Source organism: Tachyglossus aculeatus, chromosome 16 (genome assembly GCF_015852505.1).
Source record: "Tachyglossus aculeatus isolate mTacAcu1 chromosome 16, mTacAcu1.pri, whole genome shotgun sequence".
Lineage (NCBI taxonomy): Eukaryota > Metazoa > Chordata > Mammalia > Monotremata > Tachyglossidae > Tachyglossus > Tachyglossus aculeatus.
Window position 1 is genome coordinate 37,576,361 of NC_052081.1, and position 16,477 is coordinate 37,592,837.

Below are 16,477 nucleotides of genomic sequence, written 5' to 3' on the forward strand. Positions count from 1 at the left end.
TACTTTGCTACCAGATTGACCCTGTGCTGGTTACATAGAGTGAGGCTGGTGGGATTCAGGCTTGCCAGAATCCCTGCTTCACAAACATGAAAAGCACCCAGCTCTCTTTCTCTCCTCTATTTGGTCTTGCAATCCCTTTCCTGAGACTCCTGTAGTGGCAGCCCATTACTCATCACACCTCACTCTCAACCTCAAGATCTTTCAGCAAGAGCCCTCAGCCTCCCCTGGGTCCTCCATGCTAATCTCCCATCACTCCCCTTCCCCCCCAGTTCAGGCCCTTCTTTTCTGGCATTCCATTTTCTTGGAATGTCTTCAAGCCCAGCAGGTCACCCCTCCCGTCCCTTCTTTGAAGATCTCCTGAAGATCCTTTGCCTTCGCCAAGTGACAATTCCTTCCCCCTGTACAATTCCTGTGAGTTTCTGAGGCCACGACAAGTTGTCACTCAGGGTGCTGTGGACTGAACTCTGTCCTTCCAAGTGGCAGAGGGACTGGAGGAGGTGAGTGGGAGGAGAGGAGCCTTGATTTTCTTGCTTTTAAAACAAAATTTAAAGTTAATTCTCAGGGATTTCCACCACAGAGCAGCAGTTCTCTGGGAAAATCCTCAAAACTAACTTTAAATTAAAAAAAAATCCTTGGAAAGTCATAGACTGTTCTTCCCTCACCCCTGCCAGTCTTCCATTACCTGGGGCCATGAGGTGTAGCACCTTGGGCCCCAGACCCTGGTATGTCAGGGATCTAGAGTGCAAAAGACAGAAATGCTTTCTGTGGGTGTGTGTAAACAGAGTCCTCTTGACTTGTACAGTCATATGAGAATGGGAAGCAGCATGGCCTAGTGGAAAGAGCGTGAGCCTAGGAGTCAAAAGATTCTGTTGCGCTGTGACCTTGGACAAGTCAGTTAACTTCCCTGTGTCTCAGTTACCTCATCTGTAGAGTGGGGATTAAAATTGTGAGTCCCATGTGGGACATGAACTGTGTCCAACCTTGTATCTATCCCAGCACTTAGTAGAGTGCCTGGCACATGCTAAGCCCTTAACAAATACTATTAAAAAAAAGAAAAGAGTATGTCTTGTGATATGTATGTCCTAGTGCCTGAGAATTTTAGAATGTAAGTTCCTAAAGGGCAAACCGTCCTACCTTCCAATGCTTAGCTTTATAAATACTATTCTACGTGGAAATTTAATACTTAACTTTCAAAGGTGATAATGACCATGCTCGTTTGGCTCTATGCCACTGCAGGATCGTCCCCCACAAATATAATTCCCTTGGCTGCCTTTTGCCTTCTGGGGCAGAATGGCAGCTTAACCCCTTTATCCCCTGGAGAATTAGGAGAGCATTCCAGATCCCAGAGCCGTTTCCTCCGCGTGTCCTGACAGGCCGGGCCTAACTCTGTTGTTCCTTTGTTTGGCAGTTCTTTTGTGACGGGGACAGCTTGTTGTGGACACATCTCACCCCTAAGAATCTGGGACCTCACCAGGTAAGAGAGATTCCAGAGCCAGCCAGCTTCCATGGAGGGGGTGGAAGGCAAAGAGGAGCGGGTTGAAAGAGCACACCGTATCTGATTCTACCTGCGGCCCAAGTGAAATACATTCTGGACTATCGATGAAACCTATCCCTGTTTCCTTTTATCCATCACCCTCTTCAGCTGAGGGCAGTTAATCATTTGTAACAGAGACAATTTAATGTATAATTAATTGTAACAATGACTGTAATCAGAGCAGTCTGAATCTAGAGCCTTTTCTGGGTAGCATCAAGCTTTGCGTGTTCACCTGCTCCTTTCTATTCCCGTTTCTTTGCTGGGGAAGCCTGCAAATGCAGAAAGAAAGTCTAAAGCATTTAGATTCGTTCCCCTAGCTCCCTTCCTTATCATTCTTTATTCATTCATTCATCCATTCATTCAATCATATTTATTGAGCGCTTACTGTGTGCAGAGTACTGTACTAAGCACTTGGGAAGTGCAAATCAGCAACGTATAGAGACGGTCCTTACCCAACAACGGGCTCACTGTCTAGATACCCCTCAGTCCTCTAAACTTTATTCATTCATTCATTCAATCGTATTTATTAAGCACTTACTGTGTGCAGAGCACTGTACTAAGCGCTTGGTAAGTACAAGTTGGCAACATATAGAGACAGTCCCTACCCAACAACGGGCTCACAGTCTAGAAGGGGGAGACAGACAAGAAAACAAAACATGTGATCAGGTGACAAGTCATCAGAATAAATAGAAGTAAAGCTAGATGCACATCATTGACAAAATAAATAGAATAGTAAATATGTACAAGTAGAATAAATAGAGTAAAAAATCTGTACAAACGTATATACAGGTGCTGGGGGGAGGGGAAGGAGGTAGGCCGGGGGGATGAGGAGGGGGAGGAGGGGGAGAGGAAGGAGGGGGCTCAGTCTGGGAAGGCCTCGTGGAGGAGGTGAGCTCTCAGTAGGGCTTTGGAGGGAGGAGGAGAGCTAGCTTGGCGGATGTGCGGAGGGAGGGCATTCCAGGCCAGGGGGAGGATGTGGGCCGGGGGTCGACAGCGGTACAGGTGAGAACGAGGCACAGTGAGGAGGCTAGTGGCGGCAGAGGAGCGGAGGGTGCGGGCTGGGCTGTAGAAGGAGAGAAGGGAGGTGAGGTAGGAGGGGGTGAGGTGATGGAGAGCCTTGAAGCCGACAGTGAGGAGTTTTTGCTTGATGCGTAGGTAGACTGGTAGCCACTGGAGATTTTTGAGGAGGGGAGTAACATGCCCAGAGCGTTTCTGCGCAAAGATGATCCGGGCAGCAGCGTGAAGTATAGACTGAAGTGGGGAGAGACAGGAGGATGGGAGATCAGAGAGGAGGCTGATGCAGTAATCCAGTCGGGATAGTATGAGAGATTGAACCAGCAAGGTAGCGGTTTGGATGGAGAAGAAAGGGCGGATCTCGGTGATGTTGCGGAGGTGAGACCGGCAGGTTTTGGTGACGGATTGGATGTGAGGGGTGAACGAGAGAGCAGAGTCGAGGATGACACCAAGGTTGTGGGCTTGTGTGACGGGAAGGATGGTAGTGCCGTCTACAGTGACGGGAGATATCTGTCTCCCCCTCTTGACTGTAAACTCTTTGTGGGCAGGGAATGAGCCTGTTTATTCTGTTGTATTGTGTACTCCCAAACACTTAGTACAGTGCTCTGCACATAGTAAGTGCCCAGTAAATATGATTGATTGATTAGTCTTTCATTTTTGGCTCAGAATTGCAGCCCCAAAATAGCAGTGAGCATCCTTTTTCCTCACTTCTCCCTCGGTTTCTATAGTCCCCTTGCTCTCATCCCCTTTGATAGGTGGTTTCTTTGGTCTTTCCTTAGAAGTGGGGTTTTCATCTTTTGTCCTATCTGGTTATTTTTTTTTTCAGGGTCAGCCTTGTATCTAAAATAATCATTGCTGGAGCTGTCTCCGAACATATTCATTCCTGGCTCACAGTCTCATGAAGCCCTTCCTCTCCTGACCTCTCTCTTTTCTCTTCACTCCACTTCCCCTTGCCTTGCACTCCCACCCATTGATCTCTGGGATTGCCTAATCCTCCACAGGTTGCTTGTCAAAGCCTTTTGCCGTTGAGCGAAATTCTCGTCTCAGGTGTTCTTATGTCTTTTCTTCCTCTCCACGTCTGGCCCTTGGGCAGGATTTGCTGCCCTCTACCCCCTGAAACTTCCTATTTCTTTTGAACAGTAGGTCTTCATGCTGACTGAGCTGTATCTCACCGATCCACGGTAGCTTTCTGTTCTTAATCACTCTGTCCCCTTTGTTTCCATTTCCCCCGACTTTTAAAATTCCATTTTATGCAGATCTGGAAAAAAAGGTTATTGAGAAGATAATTTTTTTATCTTTGGTGTCCTCATTTTCCCTCCCCTCCCCCTGCCGTTCTTTGTCATTATCCTACCCCTTTCCTTTCCGAGTTCCAATTATTTTTTCATTTTTAAAGTAATTACTGTGATCCCAAATGGGGAAAAAGGAAGCCTCAATTTCCTCTTTTCCTTTTAGTCATTAAAATTGTCCCATAAAAATGTCCATCCAATTGAAAACTTAGAGTCCTTCTCTCCCGGCTCTGCTGTTTTCTGGAAGGTGGATGTGCTGGTTGCTTTTTAATTCCCATGGGTCTTATTGTTCTATCGGGCCATAAAAACCAGTCTCTCCGGACACCCTATGTGCCCAGTTGGGCGGGGGGTTGGGGGGGGTGGTGGACACAACCTTTATATATTCAAAAGCAAAATTAAAAATGGCTTCATGAGCCAGACTGTTAGAGACAGCCTTTTTGCTGCCGATGATATGAGAGTTTCTACTCTGTTTCTCCCAGATTCTCGCCCTCTCTCCTGAGTCCCATAGGATTTCTGCGGCTCTCTTCCCCTTTCATCCCTTTTCTCTTTATATTCTTCTCGTCCATTCTCGTTCCTACCTTTTTTTTCGAAGGGGGAGACTTGGAACACCGAGAACATATCTGTAGTAGATTTGAGAGCTGTGATCTAACTCTCTTATCAACCATGAACATTCTGGTTGAGCTCAAGCTGCATTTCCTTCCCCTTTTCTTCACCTGGTCCCTGGTCAGAGGCTGATGCCGGTCTTGTGGAGGGCTGCTTGAATATCCCTCTCATCCTTCTCATTCCCTCATGTTTGTTCCTGAGATGCAGGTCAGTGTGTTTCAGGAGTCTGTGATTCCCCCTTTACAGAACAGTCTTGGGACCCTGGCATTGTTCCTCCAATCGCCACTTGTAACCCTGCGCCGTCTTTCTACCAACCTTCAACTGATTGCCCGGCCGCCTCCACTTCCTTCATAAGCAGCATGCTGTGGCCTGCCTCTGGGAAGCTGGAATACCCAGAACCCAATTTTCCACTTGAAGTGCACCAGTGACATTCTTGCACCACACATTATTATGTCCCTGCTCCTTACATAGAAAACATTTCCATTGTTGGGTAGGGACCGTCTCTATATGTTGCCAACTTGTACTTCCCAAGTGCTTAGTACAGTGCTCTGCACACAACGCTCAATAAATACGATTGAATGAATGAGCCGAAGGTTTGCCTGGAGCTGGAGGGGTTGTGGCTCTGTGAACCTTCTTGGAACCCCCAGATTAAAAAAAATCCCAAATTGATCCTAGTCTTCCTGTCCCTTTAGACTGTAAGCTTCTTGTGGGCAGGGATCATGTATGTCTATAGACTTTATTGTATTGTGCTTTCCCAAGAGCTTAGTACAGTGCTCGGCACACATTAAGTGCTCAATAAATACCATTGATTGACTGGCTACCATTTCACCACCCAGCTGCATCCCCTTCCAAACCACAAATCTCTCCCAGGTCTTATCTGTATGGGTTTTTTAAAAATATGGTATTTGTTAAGCACTTACTATGTGCTAGGAATTATACTAACTGCTGGAGCAGAAACAAGTTAATCAGGTTGGGCTCAGTCCCTGCCACACATGGGGCTCACAGTCTTAGTCTCCATCTAACAGATGAGGTAACTTAGTCACAGAAAAATGAAATTACTTGCCCAAGGTCACACAGCAGGCAAGTGGCGGAGCTGGCATTTGAAACCACGTTCCTCTGACTCCCATGCTTGTGCTTTATCCACTAGGGCACACTGCTTCTTTAATATTTGTGTCACTTCAGCTCTACCCATCGAGTGGTTCTCCAGCCCCAATTATTTATCCTTTATCCCCACTTTTTCAAATGGTTTCTCTGCAGATGCTTTCTTGCAATTCTGGGTCATTTCCTCTTAGTATTTATTCCCTGCTGTATTGTCTTAGTCCCCAAATTTGCAACAAATAATTCCCTACCCATTATTTGAATTTCAGAAGGTACATCCTTAGGTGGCCGCCCCAACAAATTCATCTCTGAGGTTTCCAACCCAGTGCCTCTTTTGGCCTTTTAATGATACCGTCCAGGAATCCTGTTGACAAAGAGTTCACTGATCCTCCCGTCTTTCTCTTTGAGACTCTCCATGTGTCTTCCTTTCCCCTTTTAGCTTGGACCTTCTTCCTCTTCTCCTGGAGTCTTTCTGGGGGACAAACAAAAACACCTCCAGGGTCAGAGTCACTTTCTACTCCTGTCTTGCACAGCATTCACACTCTCTCCCTGCACTTCTTCAGGTTTTCTTCATGTGCTCACTCTGTCCTTCTCTTTACTCAAGCCTCAGTTCCTCCATTTCTAAATCATTCCAAGCTGGAGCCCTTCCCACTTTATGGTGATTGTTAGCACTGTCTAGACTCCGGGCTGTTACCTGTAGAAAACAGTTACAAGCTGTACAGTGTCTTGTTCATGCTACGAACTCATGCTATTACTGCTGCTCCTCCTCCAGTTTCTGCATCATTTCTCCACCTTCTCCCTCTTTCTCTTCTTCCCCTCACTCCTCTTACACCTCCCCAGTCACTTTTATTTTCACCACAGTAGTTCCCTCAGCCTACGCCTCTCTTCAGTCATCCATGGTTTCATTTGAAACCCTTAAGTTGTCGTACCATCCTAGTGAGACCAAGAGGAAACTAAAGGTGAGGAAACTGAGGTCCAAAGCAGAGAAGTGTGATAACCTCACTTTGGCCAATCAGGGACAAGAAGGGGTACTGGAACCCAAGTCTTCTGACTCCCTACCCATTTAAATTTCCACAAGAGTGGCAGTTTTTTCAGAGTTTCTTCCTTGATATCGTAAGGATCTTCCAGTTGGCAAAGAACTTTCCAAAATCCGTCACTAAAGGATGGTCAGAGTGGGACTGTTGAGAATACATATTTCAAGCAGAATTTTAGAGAAACAGCAAGAGGCTGACACAAGGTGAGGCTGCTTGAGGAGGAAAACTATTAATGATCCGAGATGCACTCAAGCCATTTAAACTCTAACCCTATGTAATAAAACCCATCGTATTTGTCTTTTCTCTCCATTCAGTCAATCAGTGGTATTTATTAAGTGCTTACTTTGTGCAGAGCACTGTACTAAAAGCTGGGAAGAGTACAACAGAGTTGGTTGATCCAATCTCTGCCCTCAAGAAGCTTTCAATCTAAGGGAGGAGTATATTATCCAGGGATGATTGCAACACATCTTTGCAAAACAGAGAGAAGGAAGGAAAGAGCAGAGGAGGTAGTGTGTCCAGATAGAAAAAGACCGAATCTCCACATGGAGCAGTTGAAGAGGCTGGGCCATGGAGCTGCTGAGGCAGGGACCAGAGCAACCCAAGGGGCAGAGGTGGGGAGCTTGGGGCAGGGCAGGCAAGAGGGGAAAGCTGTAGTGCATTCCAGGGAATTGTTTGTTTTTTAAAGCAGGAGAATGATGCCGAATTGGATTTGGAAGTGGATAATGAAGGAGTAAACTTTTGTCAGGCACTCCGACTTTTTTTTTCCGCTGGTGGGGCTTTCCGAATGGGGGAGTCCCTAAGCTCGGGGGTGTTGTCCCGCACTGATAAATAGGGACTCTGCTCCAACAATTGTGTTCTGCATTAAGAGCTGCATCCTCGGGGCTCATTGAGAGGGTCTTTCAATGACCACATTAACTTCAAACTCAATGCCTAATTAACCCTATCAGCTTCATTCCCTTAATAATCCAAGGGGATTATTTCAATCCTGAAGTGTGTTTGTGTGTTTAATATTTCAGGGGTTGCAGCCCTGACGTGGAGGAACGAAATACCCCTCTCCCCCCACTCCATTTCTGAACATTCAAATAATTGCGAAAAAACAGTGGAGGGAAGGAAAAAAGGGAAATATTTTAACTTCTTTCCCACTACTTCTACACACACACACACACAAACACACACACAAACACACACACATGCTGATGAACTTCTAAAGATGTGTAATTTAACTTTCCTTTCAAGTAAATAGGGGGCCCATGAAGACCATCAGGCCCACTGACTCTCCTCCTCCACAGTGCCAAGGACCGCTTTGGATCATGACCTAGTGATATTCAAGCCGAGAGCCCAGTTGAAAGTTGTCCTCTGGTTCCCAGCCCTGTGGCTTTGTTGGGCTAGTCTGTGTTGCTACCAGCATTTGCTTCTAGAGGGCAGGATCTCTGAGCCATCTGAAGTGCAATGGATCACCAAGGTTTTTCCCATCTGTTCGTCTTGGAAGAAGAAAATCCTGGATTGGAATTCAGATGGGGCTGCATCTCTGAACTTTCTTGAAGCACAAAGCCAGTTTACAAAGGGCAGGCAGATTTTTGCAGAATTTTTTTTTTCAGCTTCTAAAAAAATTTCAACGAGTTGGGGGATTAAGAGAAAGGTTATGGCGAGCCAGGTGTGGTTTGTGGGCTGCTGGCTGCAGACCCTTGGCCCACAGCCCCTTGGTTGGGGCTTGACCAAGTCCAGTTAGCAAAGAATGAAAGACCTCTGCCATGTCCCAAGTCTCCTCTTTGGCTTCTCAGCTTGATGATATTTTGTGTTTGAAAATGGGCCTCTAAGTTAGTTCCTACTTTTATAAACATTATTTCAGGCAACAGGTATGCCTCCCAAATGACAGGGGGTGAAAGAGAGGCCTTTTGAGATGAAAGTTCATCATCTAAGGAAGAACCAGGGAAGTTATTTTGCATTTGATACTTGCCAGCCGAAGTTAGTGTGTCAGTCCTGCCTGCCTGGAAGATTGGATTCTCTGAGACTGGCTGGGCCTATCTTGCCCCAAGGTCTGGGATACAAGGGAGGTCTTGACCTAATCTCTTCTCCTCATCTCTCTTCCCGAATTCAGATCCAGGTTCTAGTCCTCACTCTGCAACTGGCCTGCTGTGTGACCTTAGGCAAGTCACTTAACATCTCTAGGCCTCAGTTCCTCATCTATAAAATGAGGATAAAATAGATTGTGAGCCTCATGTGAAGCAGGGACTGTATCCAATCTGATAGCTTTGTACCTACCTCAGCACTTAGCACATAGCCCTTAATAAATACCATTTTTAAAAAGCCCACTGAATCCTCTCCCCACTTTCTTCCCATCCCAAAAACATTCTCGTGGTCCTTCCGGATGTTAGATGGTGGAGACAACATCCCCCACTCTCAGCACATCCCCCATCCTCTTCCATAATCGTTCCTCTTTCCCCTGATACTCTCATCCTCCCCGATCTTCTGTCTCTCTCCTCTAGTCTTTGTTAACATTGTTTGAGTGCTCATGAGCTCTTTTCTTGCCTGATGTAGGGAATTGATGTGAGTTGGCTTTCTCATTTATTTTTTCCCAAGGGGGCTGGTCAGCCTGTAGTGTTTCCTGCTGCTTCTTTGTGGGTGTCTACACTTGAAACAGGGGAACTGCCCTCCCCTGCCACCCCACTCCAGGTCCTCTCAGATTGAAAAAGATGCTTCTGTTTCTTTCCCAGACACTGAGCTCTTTCTTTGCTAATATAGGGAAACAGAGGCTGTCTTGACCTTTGACTGTCATATGTGGGGACCAGAGATTCTCAACTTGTTCCCCAGGCATTAAGACTTGGTGCTCCTCTGGGCTTCTCTGCCACCAAGAAGCTAACAGGAAGTTGCTGAGCTTCTCCTCCACCTCTCTTGTTCTCTCTCCCTTTTCTTCAGCTGGGCTTGCAGATAACTACTTACCTGGGATGAGTAGAATTTATCCCAGCCAAATGGAAAAGAATTCTGTGAATGCATTTATTTATCAACCTGGATAGCCCGTGGGGTGGGAAAGGGCAAAGAAGGAGCTGGTCATTTTGGGACACTCATTGGCCAAGCTACCCTCAGCCCTAACTCGGTTGGGCCGCGGGTTATTTGGGTTTGGAAGATACAGAGTTGAGCTTGTGGGCCTGAATTGACCAGTCTGAGGGGTTCCTGTGGCCATAAGGCTTATAATGGAGGTGTCTGCCAAGAGTAGGGATTGGGAGCCGGGGGACAGGGTGACTGTCTCTAGCTGCTTTTCCCAGAGAAGCCCGAATAGATAATAAAGCTGTGTAGAAAATAGGATTAAGGTAATGAACAGGCAGGATGGAGTTTGATCTTTCAATAATGCCAAAGCCTGATTGACAGACCAATCAAAAAGGTGGAACAATATAGCCGACAGGACTCGGCTGCATTGGCTTAAATGTTGAACAGATTCTTCGCTTTTAACCTGTCACAGTTGAAACGTGAGGTGCCGCGGGATTTTCCCTTTCATGTGTGTTGTGGGTGGGTGGAGGCGGGAAAGGTCTGCTGTGTACTCATCGGCTCGCCCGGCAGTCGTGGGATCTTGGACGCTCCTTCCCTCTTCCTCAGGTGTGACTGAAGGAAGCCTTGCCCAGGGCTTGGAAATGTGGATTCTCTCTGGTGGACGGGTGAAGGAGACCCCTGCCTTTCTCCATGCTTCACAGTGCTTGCCTGGCCTCCCTCTTCCTGCCCCTCTTACCCCAGCAGAAGAGCCCCTTTAGTTCTGATCAGGGTCTTTGCAGGTTGGGGCATGGAGGGGGTGGAGAATGGGGTCAGGATGAGTGGCGTGAAATTGGGTCTGCAGGATGCCTGCATTCCAGGAATTGGGAATGGCCACTGCCCAGGTGGGTTTGTGCATTGGAGAACCCTGGATTCCCTCCAACTACACTTTTTAATGGCATTTATTAAGCGCTTACTATGTGCAAAGCACTGTTCTAAGCACTGGGGAGGTTGCAAGGTGATCAGGTTGTCCCACATGGGGCTCACAGTCTTAATCCCCATTTTACATATGAGGTAACTGAGGCCCAGGGAAGTTAAGTGACTTGCGCAAAGTCACACAGCTGACAATTGGCAAAGTCAGGATTTGAACCCATGACCTCGGAATTCAAAGCCCGTGCTCTTTCCACTGAGCCACGCTACTTGAGTGAAGTGAAAAGCAGCAACTTGCTCCTGAGAATCGAGGGACTGGTGCCAGTGAGGAAGCTAGTGTGGGGCGGTGGGGAGTCATTAGGGAAAGGATCCAACTACAGTGAACCTTTGCATAACATGACTTCAGAAGACAAGAACTCACCAAAACATGGATTACCTCTATCTACTCAACCCCAGGGGATTGGAGTTTGACTCCTTTAGACATGGTGGGATGAGCCAAATTTAAATCAAACTCAGTGGAAAAAGAGAAAAATAAAGAACCAGATTTTTTTTAGCAAGTGCTTTGAAGGTTTTAAGGGAGAAAGGTCCCCTCATAAACCTGAAGTGATAAGAGAAAGCTGAAGGAAAAAGTATAGAGGAAAACCATTTATAATTAGGAGTGATGATTAAAGGAAATCTGAATCTTCACTTTCTTGGCATCCTCCTGAGTAAGAGCTTTGCTTGTGCTTGAGGGCAGGGATCATGTCTACCAACTCTGTTGTTTTGTACTCTCCCAAGTGCTTAGTACAGTGCTTTGCACACAGTGAGTGCTCAATAAATACCATTGATTGATTGCTCCTGACCTTTCCGGCCTGGTCTCCTTTTTAATCTTTACTCTTGAACGAACTCTTCTAGTCCCAGAAAGTTAGGAGAGTAAAGTTGGAAGTCCCCCACTCCCGGCTAGTGCTCACAGGTACAATAATGATAACATTTGTTAAGCACTTATATGTGTCACACTGTTCCACGTGCTGGTGAAGATACAAATTAATCAGATCAGACACAATCCCTGTCCTGTTTGGGATCACAGTCTAAGTAGGAGGGAGAAAGGGTATTAAATCCCGTTTAACAGGCTATATCTGCTTATTTATTTGATATTTATTTAACTATTCTCGCAATTGCCTGCTTCTGTTTTTAATCTAAATGTTTCACCTTTTTTGGTATTTTTGGGAAATGTGTCCACCTGTCTCTCCCATTAGACGGTGAACTCCTTGAAGGCAGGGCCATGCTTTTTACTTCCCTTGCGTGTTCCGAAGGACCGAGTACAGTGCTGTGCCCAACAGTAGAGTTTCGGCAATGCTGATGATCGGAGACAATGGTCTTTGTCTTGACAGAGGATATGGGCTTCTCTGGGCAGCTCAGCCTTCAGATCGTCCCGGGGGGAGCAGTCTCCTGGGGGAACAGCCAGGACCGGAGCAGGAACCGGCAGGAATAGGGGAGTTGGGGGAAGAAGGCTGAGAGTGAAAAGGAGAGGGGGAATAGGAGTTGGAGCAGAGAAGATGTGTTCTTTTCCATGCCTGAGTTTCCTCATTTGAAAACTAGGGATTCACTACCTATTTTTCCACCATTTTAGACTGTGAACTCTGGTGGGACAGGGACTCTCGGATCTCGGATCTGCCCAGTGCTTAAGTACAATGCTTAGCACGTTGTTACTTAAATATTATTATATACTAGAGAAACAGCATGGCTTAGTGGCTAGAGCACGGGGCTGGGAGTCAGAAAGACCTGGGTTCTAATCCTGGCTCCGCTCTATGTCTGCTGTGTGGCCTTGGACAAGTCACTTAACTTTTCTGTGCCTCAGCTACCTTATCTATAAAATGGTCGTTAAGATTGTGAGCCCCATGTGTGACAGGGACTGTGTCCAACCTGATTAACTTGTATCTACCCCAGGGCTTAGAACAGTGCTTGGCACATAGTAAACATTTAAGTACCATAATTATCATTGTCACTATCATTATTATTATTATTATTCCATCCTCTCCCACCCTCGTTTTAGGTACTTGATGAAAAAAGAAATCTGATACTTTGAGACTCATGGCTTTATTTCCCATCAACTCAGTGATGCAGAAGAAGAGCATTTGGAAAGCAGAAGCGCCGAGGTTATAGGCGGTTTGATTGAACACATCCCAGTTCTGATGCTCCTTGAGCAGTAGTAATAGTAGTAGTAGTAATGGTATTTATTAAGTGCTGGCGGTGGGCAGAGCATTGTACTAAGGCCTGGGAGAGAGTGCCCAAGTGGGAATTAAACATGATCCCTGTCCCTCAGGGGTCTTACATTCCCACAGGCTCGGCTGGCCAATTCTAATGAGCCTGCTGAGAGTGGAGACTTTGGAAGGGAGCTTGGCTTCTGCCTTTGCCTCCCTCTTTCCCAAGCCTTTCTTGAGTGCCCAGACCAAGAGTGATTGCAAACTCTGCTCCCCAGTGTGTCCCAAGGCGTTGGGCCTTGGGTTTTTTCTTTTTCGATTAACCTGCAGGTCCCTAAAGTTTCCTGCTCCCCACGGGTAGGTGGTCTGGAGGACTAGGCAGCTGAGAGTTGAAATGCACTACAAAAGGATTTAAAGCTAATAACCTCGGTGCCTTGATCTCCTTAGTTCCAGGCCGGATCAGCCATTGGCTGGTACTTGTAGCTGTTATTGGGGGCATGTTTGTTTGGTGGTGCGATCTTAACTATGTCCTTTTGTCCCGGGAGGAGGCTCTTGGTAAAGCCATCTCGCTCTTGAGCTTCTGAATGGGGAGTGCTCCAGGAATCGGAGCCCGTGTTTGAACGAAACTCTCGGGTTAATTGCCCATCGTTTTGTGCAGGTGCTGCCATCCGTCTGTCGGGCGGTCCGCAACTGGGTGGGACAGCGGGCCCCGGGCCTGGTTCTGGGCCTGTGAAAGAGCCTACGAAAAGCGGCAGGAAACAGCAGGGCCAACCGTTAAAGCCAGCTGTTGCTGTTTAATATTCATTGCATGTTCATCAATCTTATCTATTGAGCGCTTCCTGTGTGCTGAGCACTGAACTAAGCACTTGGGAAAGCACACTGTAACAGAGTGGGTAGACGTGTTCTCTGCCCGCGGCGAGCTTACAGTTTAGAGTGTAAGGAGCTGATCTGTAAAGGCGGCAAGGCACGCTCACACAGTTACCAATTGCTCTGTCATTCATTTTGCTTTCCACTCTGCCCGTGTGTTCCGTCTGTTCGACTTGCGGATGTGTTGTAAAGTGAGAAGTAGCTGTCTGAGAAAGGTGGATCTATTTCTCTAGTCCTCGAGTGAAAGCAGTAATATCAATTATAAATATTGTGATATTTGTTAGGACGTACTTTTGTTTTATGGTATTTGTACTATGTGTCAAACACTATACCTAAGTGCTGGGGTAGATACAAGTCAATTAGGTTTTTTTATGGTATTTGTTAAGTGTTTACTATGTGCCAGGCACTGTTCTAAGCACTGGGGTAATCAGGTAATTAGGTTGGTCACAGTCCACATCCCTCATAGGGCTCATCAGAGGTAAGGTGAGGTAACTGAAGCACAAAAAAGTTGTGACTTGCCCAAGGTCACACAGCAAGCATTTGGCAGAGCCAGGATTAGAACCCAGGCCCTCCAACTCCCAGGTTCATGCTCTTTCCACTAGGCCCTGCTGCTTCTCAATGTACTTTGTACCAAGCTCTATGGAACCCTTGTTTCCATCTCTGTAACAGTGTTTGTCTTCTTAGGCGTCTCTTTGATGTTTCTATGCATCAGATATTTGTGTTGAATACTTAACTGTATGTTTGTACTGCCCTGTCTTCCCCACTAGAATAGATGGTCCTCAAATCAAAGACTGTATCTTAACTCCCTGTCCCTCATTCAGTCAATCAATGGTATTTATTGAGCACTTACTATGTGCTTCAGCATTGTACTAATTACTTGGGAGAGTACAATACAACAGAGTTGGCAGATGTGTTCCCTGCCCACAATGACCTCATTCCTAGCCAGAGAGCTGGGCACACAGGGATGAGCCGCCATTCTTCCCCTCCCTCCACCTCCCCACCTTTTCCTGGAGCAGCCTCCTGTCTTCCACATATTCTCCTGCCTCGTCTTTACTCACTTCTCCAAGTTCTTCTCAAGCTCCACCTCTTCCAGAAAGTCCTGCCAAAATGGGATAGGCCACAATCGCCAACCCCGTGGCACATTTCGGACCACTCCCCCTCCCTTTCCACTCTGCAGCTGCCAGTCAGACTTGGCGGGGTGGGTGGTGGGAACGGGATAAAGAAGGGAGAAGAAAGTTCATGGAAAGAGAAGCTCATTTGGTCTAATTTCTGGTTCTACTTTAAAGAGACTGTTCTCCCGGTGCTCTGAGGAGTGCACCCAAGCACTTCTGTGCAAATTAGCAACAGTTAAGCCTCAAAAAGCAAGCGGCCGACAAGTAAAAATTTTAATAAAGCTGAACATTCTCCCTTGGCACCAGTCCTGTCCTTCAGGCTCCTGCTGCTCCTGGTTGTTACATGAAATGGGGTGAGAATGATTGGGAAGGCTGGGGGGTGTTTATGGAACACTGTCTCGAAGTCCGATACCTGAGGTGGTTCAGCGTACTGTCCGTCTGCTGCCTGCAAGGGTTCTCGGGGGTCCCACCCTAGAGTCCGGGCTTCTCACAATGGCTGGTCAGGGAAGTGGGGTTCAGCCTTGTCCCGGCATCTCGTCTGGGTTTTCATGTCCCAGGGCCAGGGTCCTGCTGCTCTGGGGCCAGCGGAGGACTGTGTCTGACCTGATGATCTTGTATGTACCTCAGCGCTTAATATGGTGGTTGGCGCAGAGTAAGTGCATAACAAGACACCACAGTGATTATTGTTAGGATTATTATCATGTCCCTGTTGGTGTTCTGGGAATGGCGTGGGTCCAGGTCTGGACTGCTGGGTGTTTTCCCAGCTCTCCCTTCCCCCATCCCAAGACGCTTCCAGAGGCCCTGAGATTCCTGTCCCCCAGAGTCATGCTCTGAAGTGGGTCAAGGCCTGAGGGACACTTTCTAAGATCACTGAGGAAGCTGTCCTCTCTTCCCTTCCTTATCGCCTTTCTGGATCAATCAGTCAGTCAACAATTGGTACATACAGAGCACTGTACCAGGACTGTGGCCCGGCGGGGCTGGGGTCCTTTACTGGTTAGCAGGGAAATTATCCTTATGCAGCACCCTTCAATGCCCGTGGCCCCCTTTCCGTCTCCTCCCCAAGCCCTCTATGCCCTCCTCAGACTACCAGGAAGCCCTTTGCAGTTAGAGGGAAATGTGTCTGCTGCCTTTGCCACTCTCTGCCCCTCCTTAAAGTATCTGCCATCTTTTTGGAAAGCCTCAGTGACAGCTTTTTTCTTTTTTTCTCTTTCCAAGGAACCCTGTAATTTCGCTTTCTTTTTTTCCCCCTTCCCACTTTTCCCCCCCCCGCCCTTCAGCTCCCTCCATCCCCCGAACTCTTTGAAATCAGCTTTCTGCCGACTCTGACACCAAACTGATACTTTGCGTTTCACTTCACCTTATCCCTTTATGGCAACAGATGTTGAAATTTTGTATCCTTTTATCTGCCCCGTCTGCCCTCTTCCTGTAATTAGGTTCCCCTTGTTAGCAGTACAAAGTGGGACTGCTTTTGCTACTTGGCCTTTTGAGCCATTGTGTCTGAACACATGTGTGTGAGTGTGGGCGCTCGGGTGTGTGCGTGCTTGTTTTTAGGACTGGGCTCTTCCCCCCTTAAGTAATAGGGGTGGTGCAGACGGGCTTTTTTGTTGCTTGCCATTTATCTCTGCCACCTATTCAAAGGTGACGGGTGGAGGAGAGCAAAGGGGGACGAAACAGAGTTACATTTGTGACCCAGCACCTCCCCTCCCCCCTCAACTCTCTCTTTTTCTCTCTCTCTTTTTCTCATTCTCTCTCTCACTGTCTCGCTCTCTGCCTGTTCTCCCCTCACCCCCCAACTCCCCACCTTCCCAAAACGCCGCCGCCCGCCACCTCCCCTTCAGGTGTTCAAGGCAGGAGCTCT

At 47.2% G+C, this 16,477-nt stretch overlaps 1 protein-coding gene across 1 annotated transcript in view; it reads left to right on the plus strand.

The window, feature by feature from the left end:
- Positions 1-16,477, plus strand: part of FBXW4 (F-box and WD repeat domain containing 4) — a 108,037-nt gene that overhangs the window by 80,823 nt on the left and 10,737 nt on the right. The window contains exon 6 of the mRNA XM_038758625.1: positions 1,409-1,474. Coding sequence (XP_038614553.1) covers positions 1,409-1,474 — 66 coding nt within the window. The remainder of the gene's footprint in view (positions 1-1,408; positions 1,475-16,477) is intronic.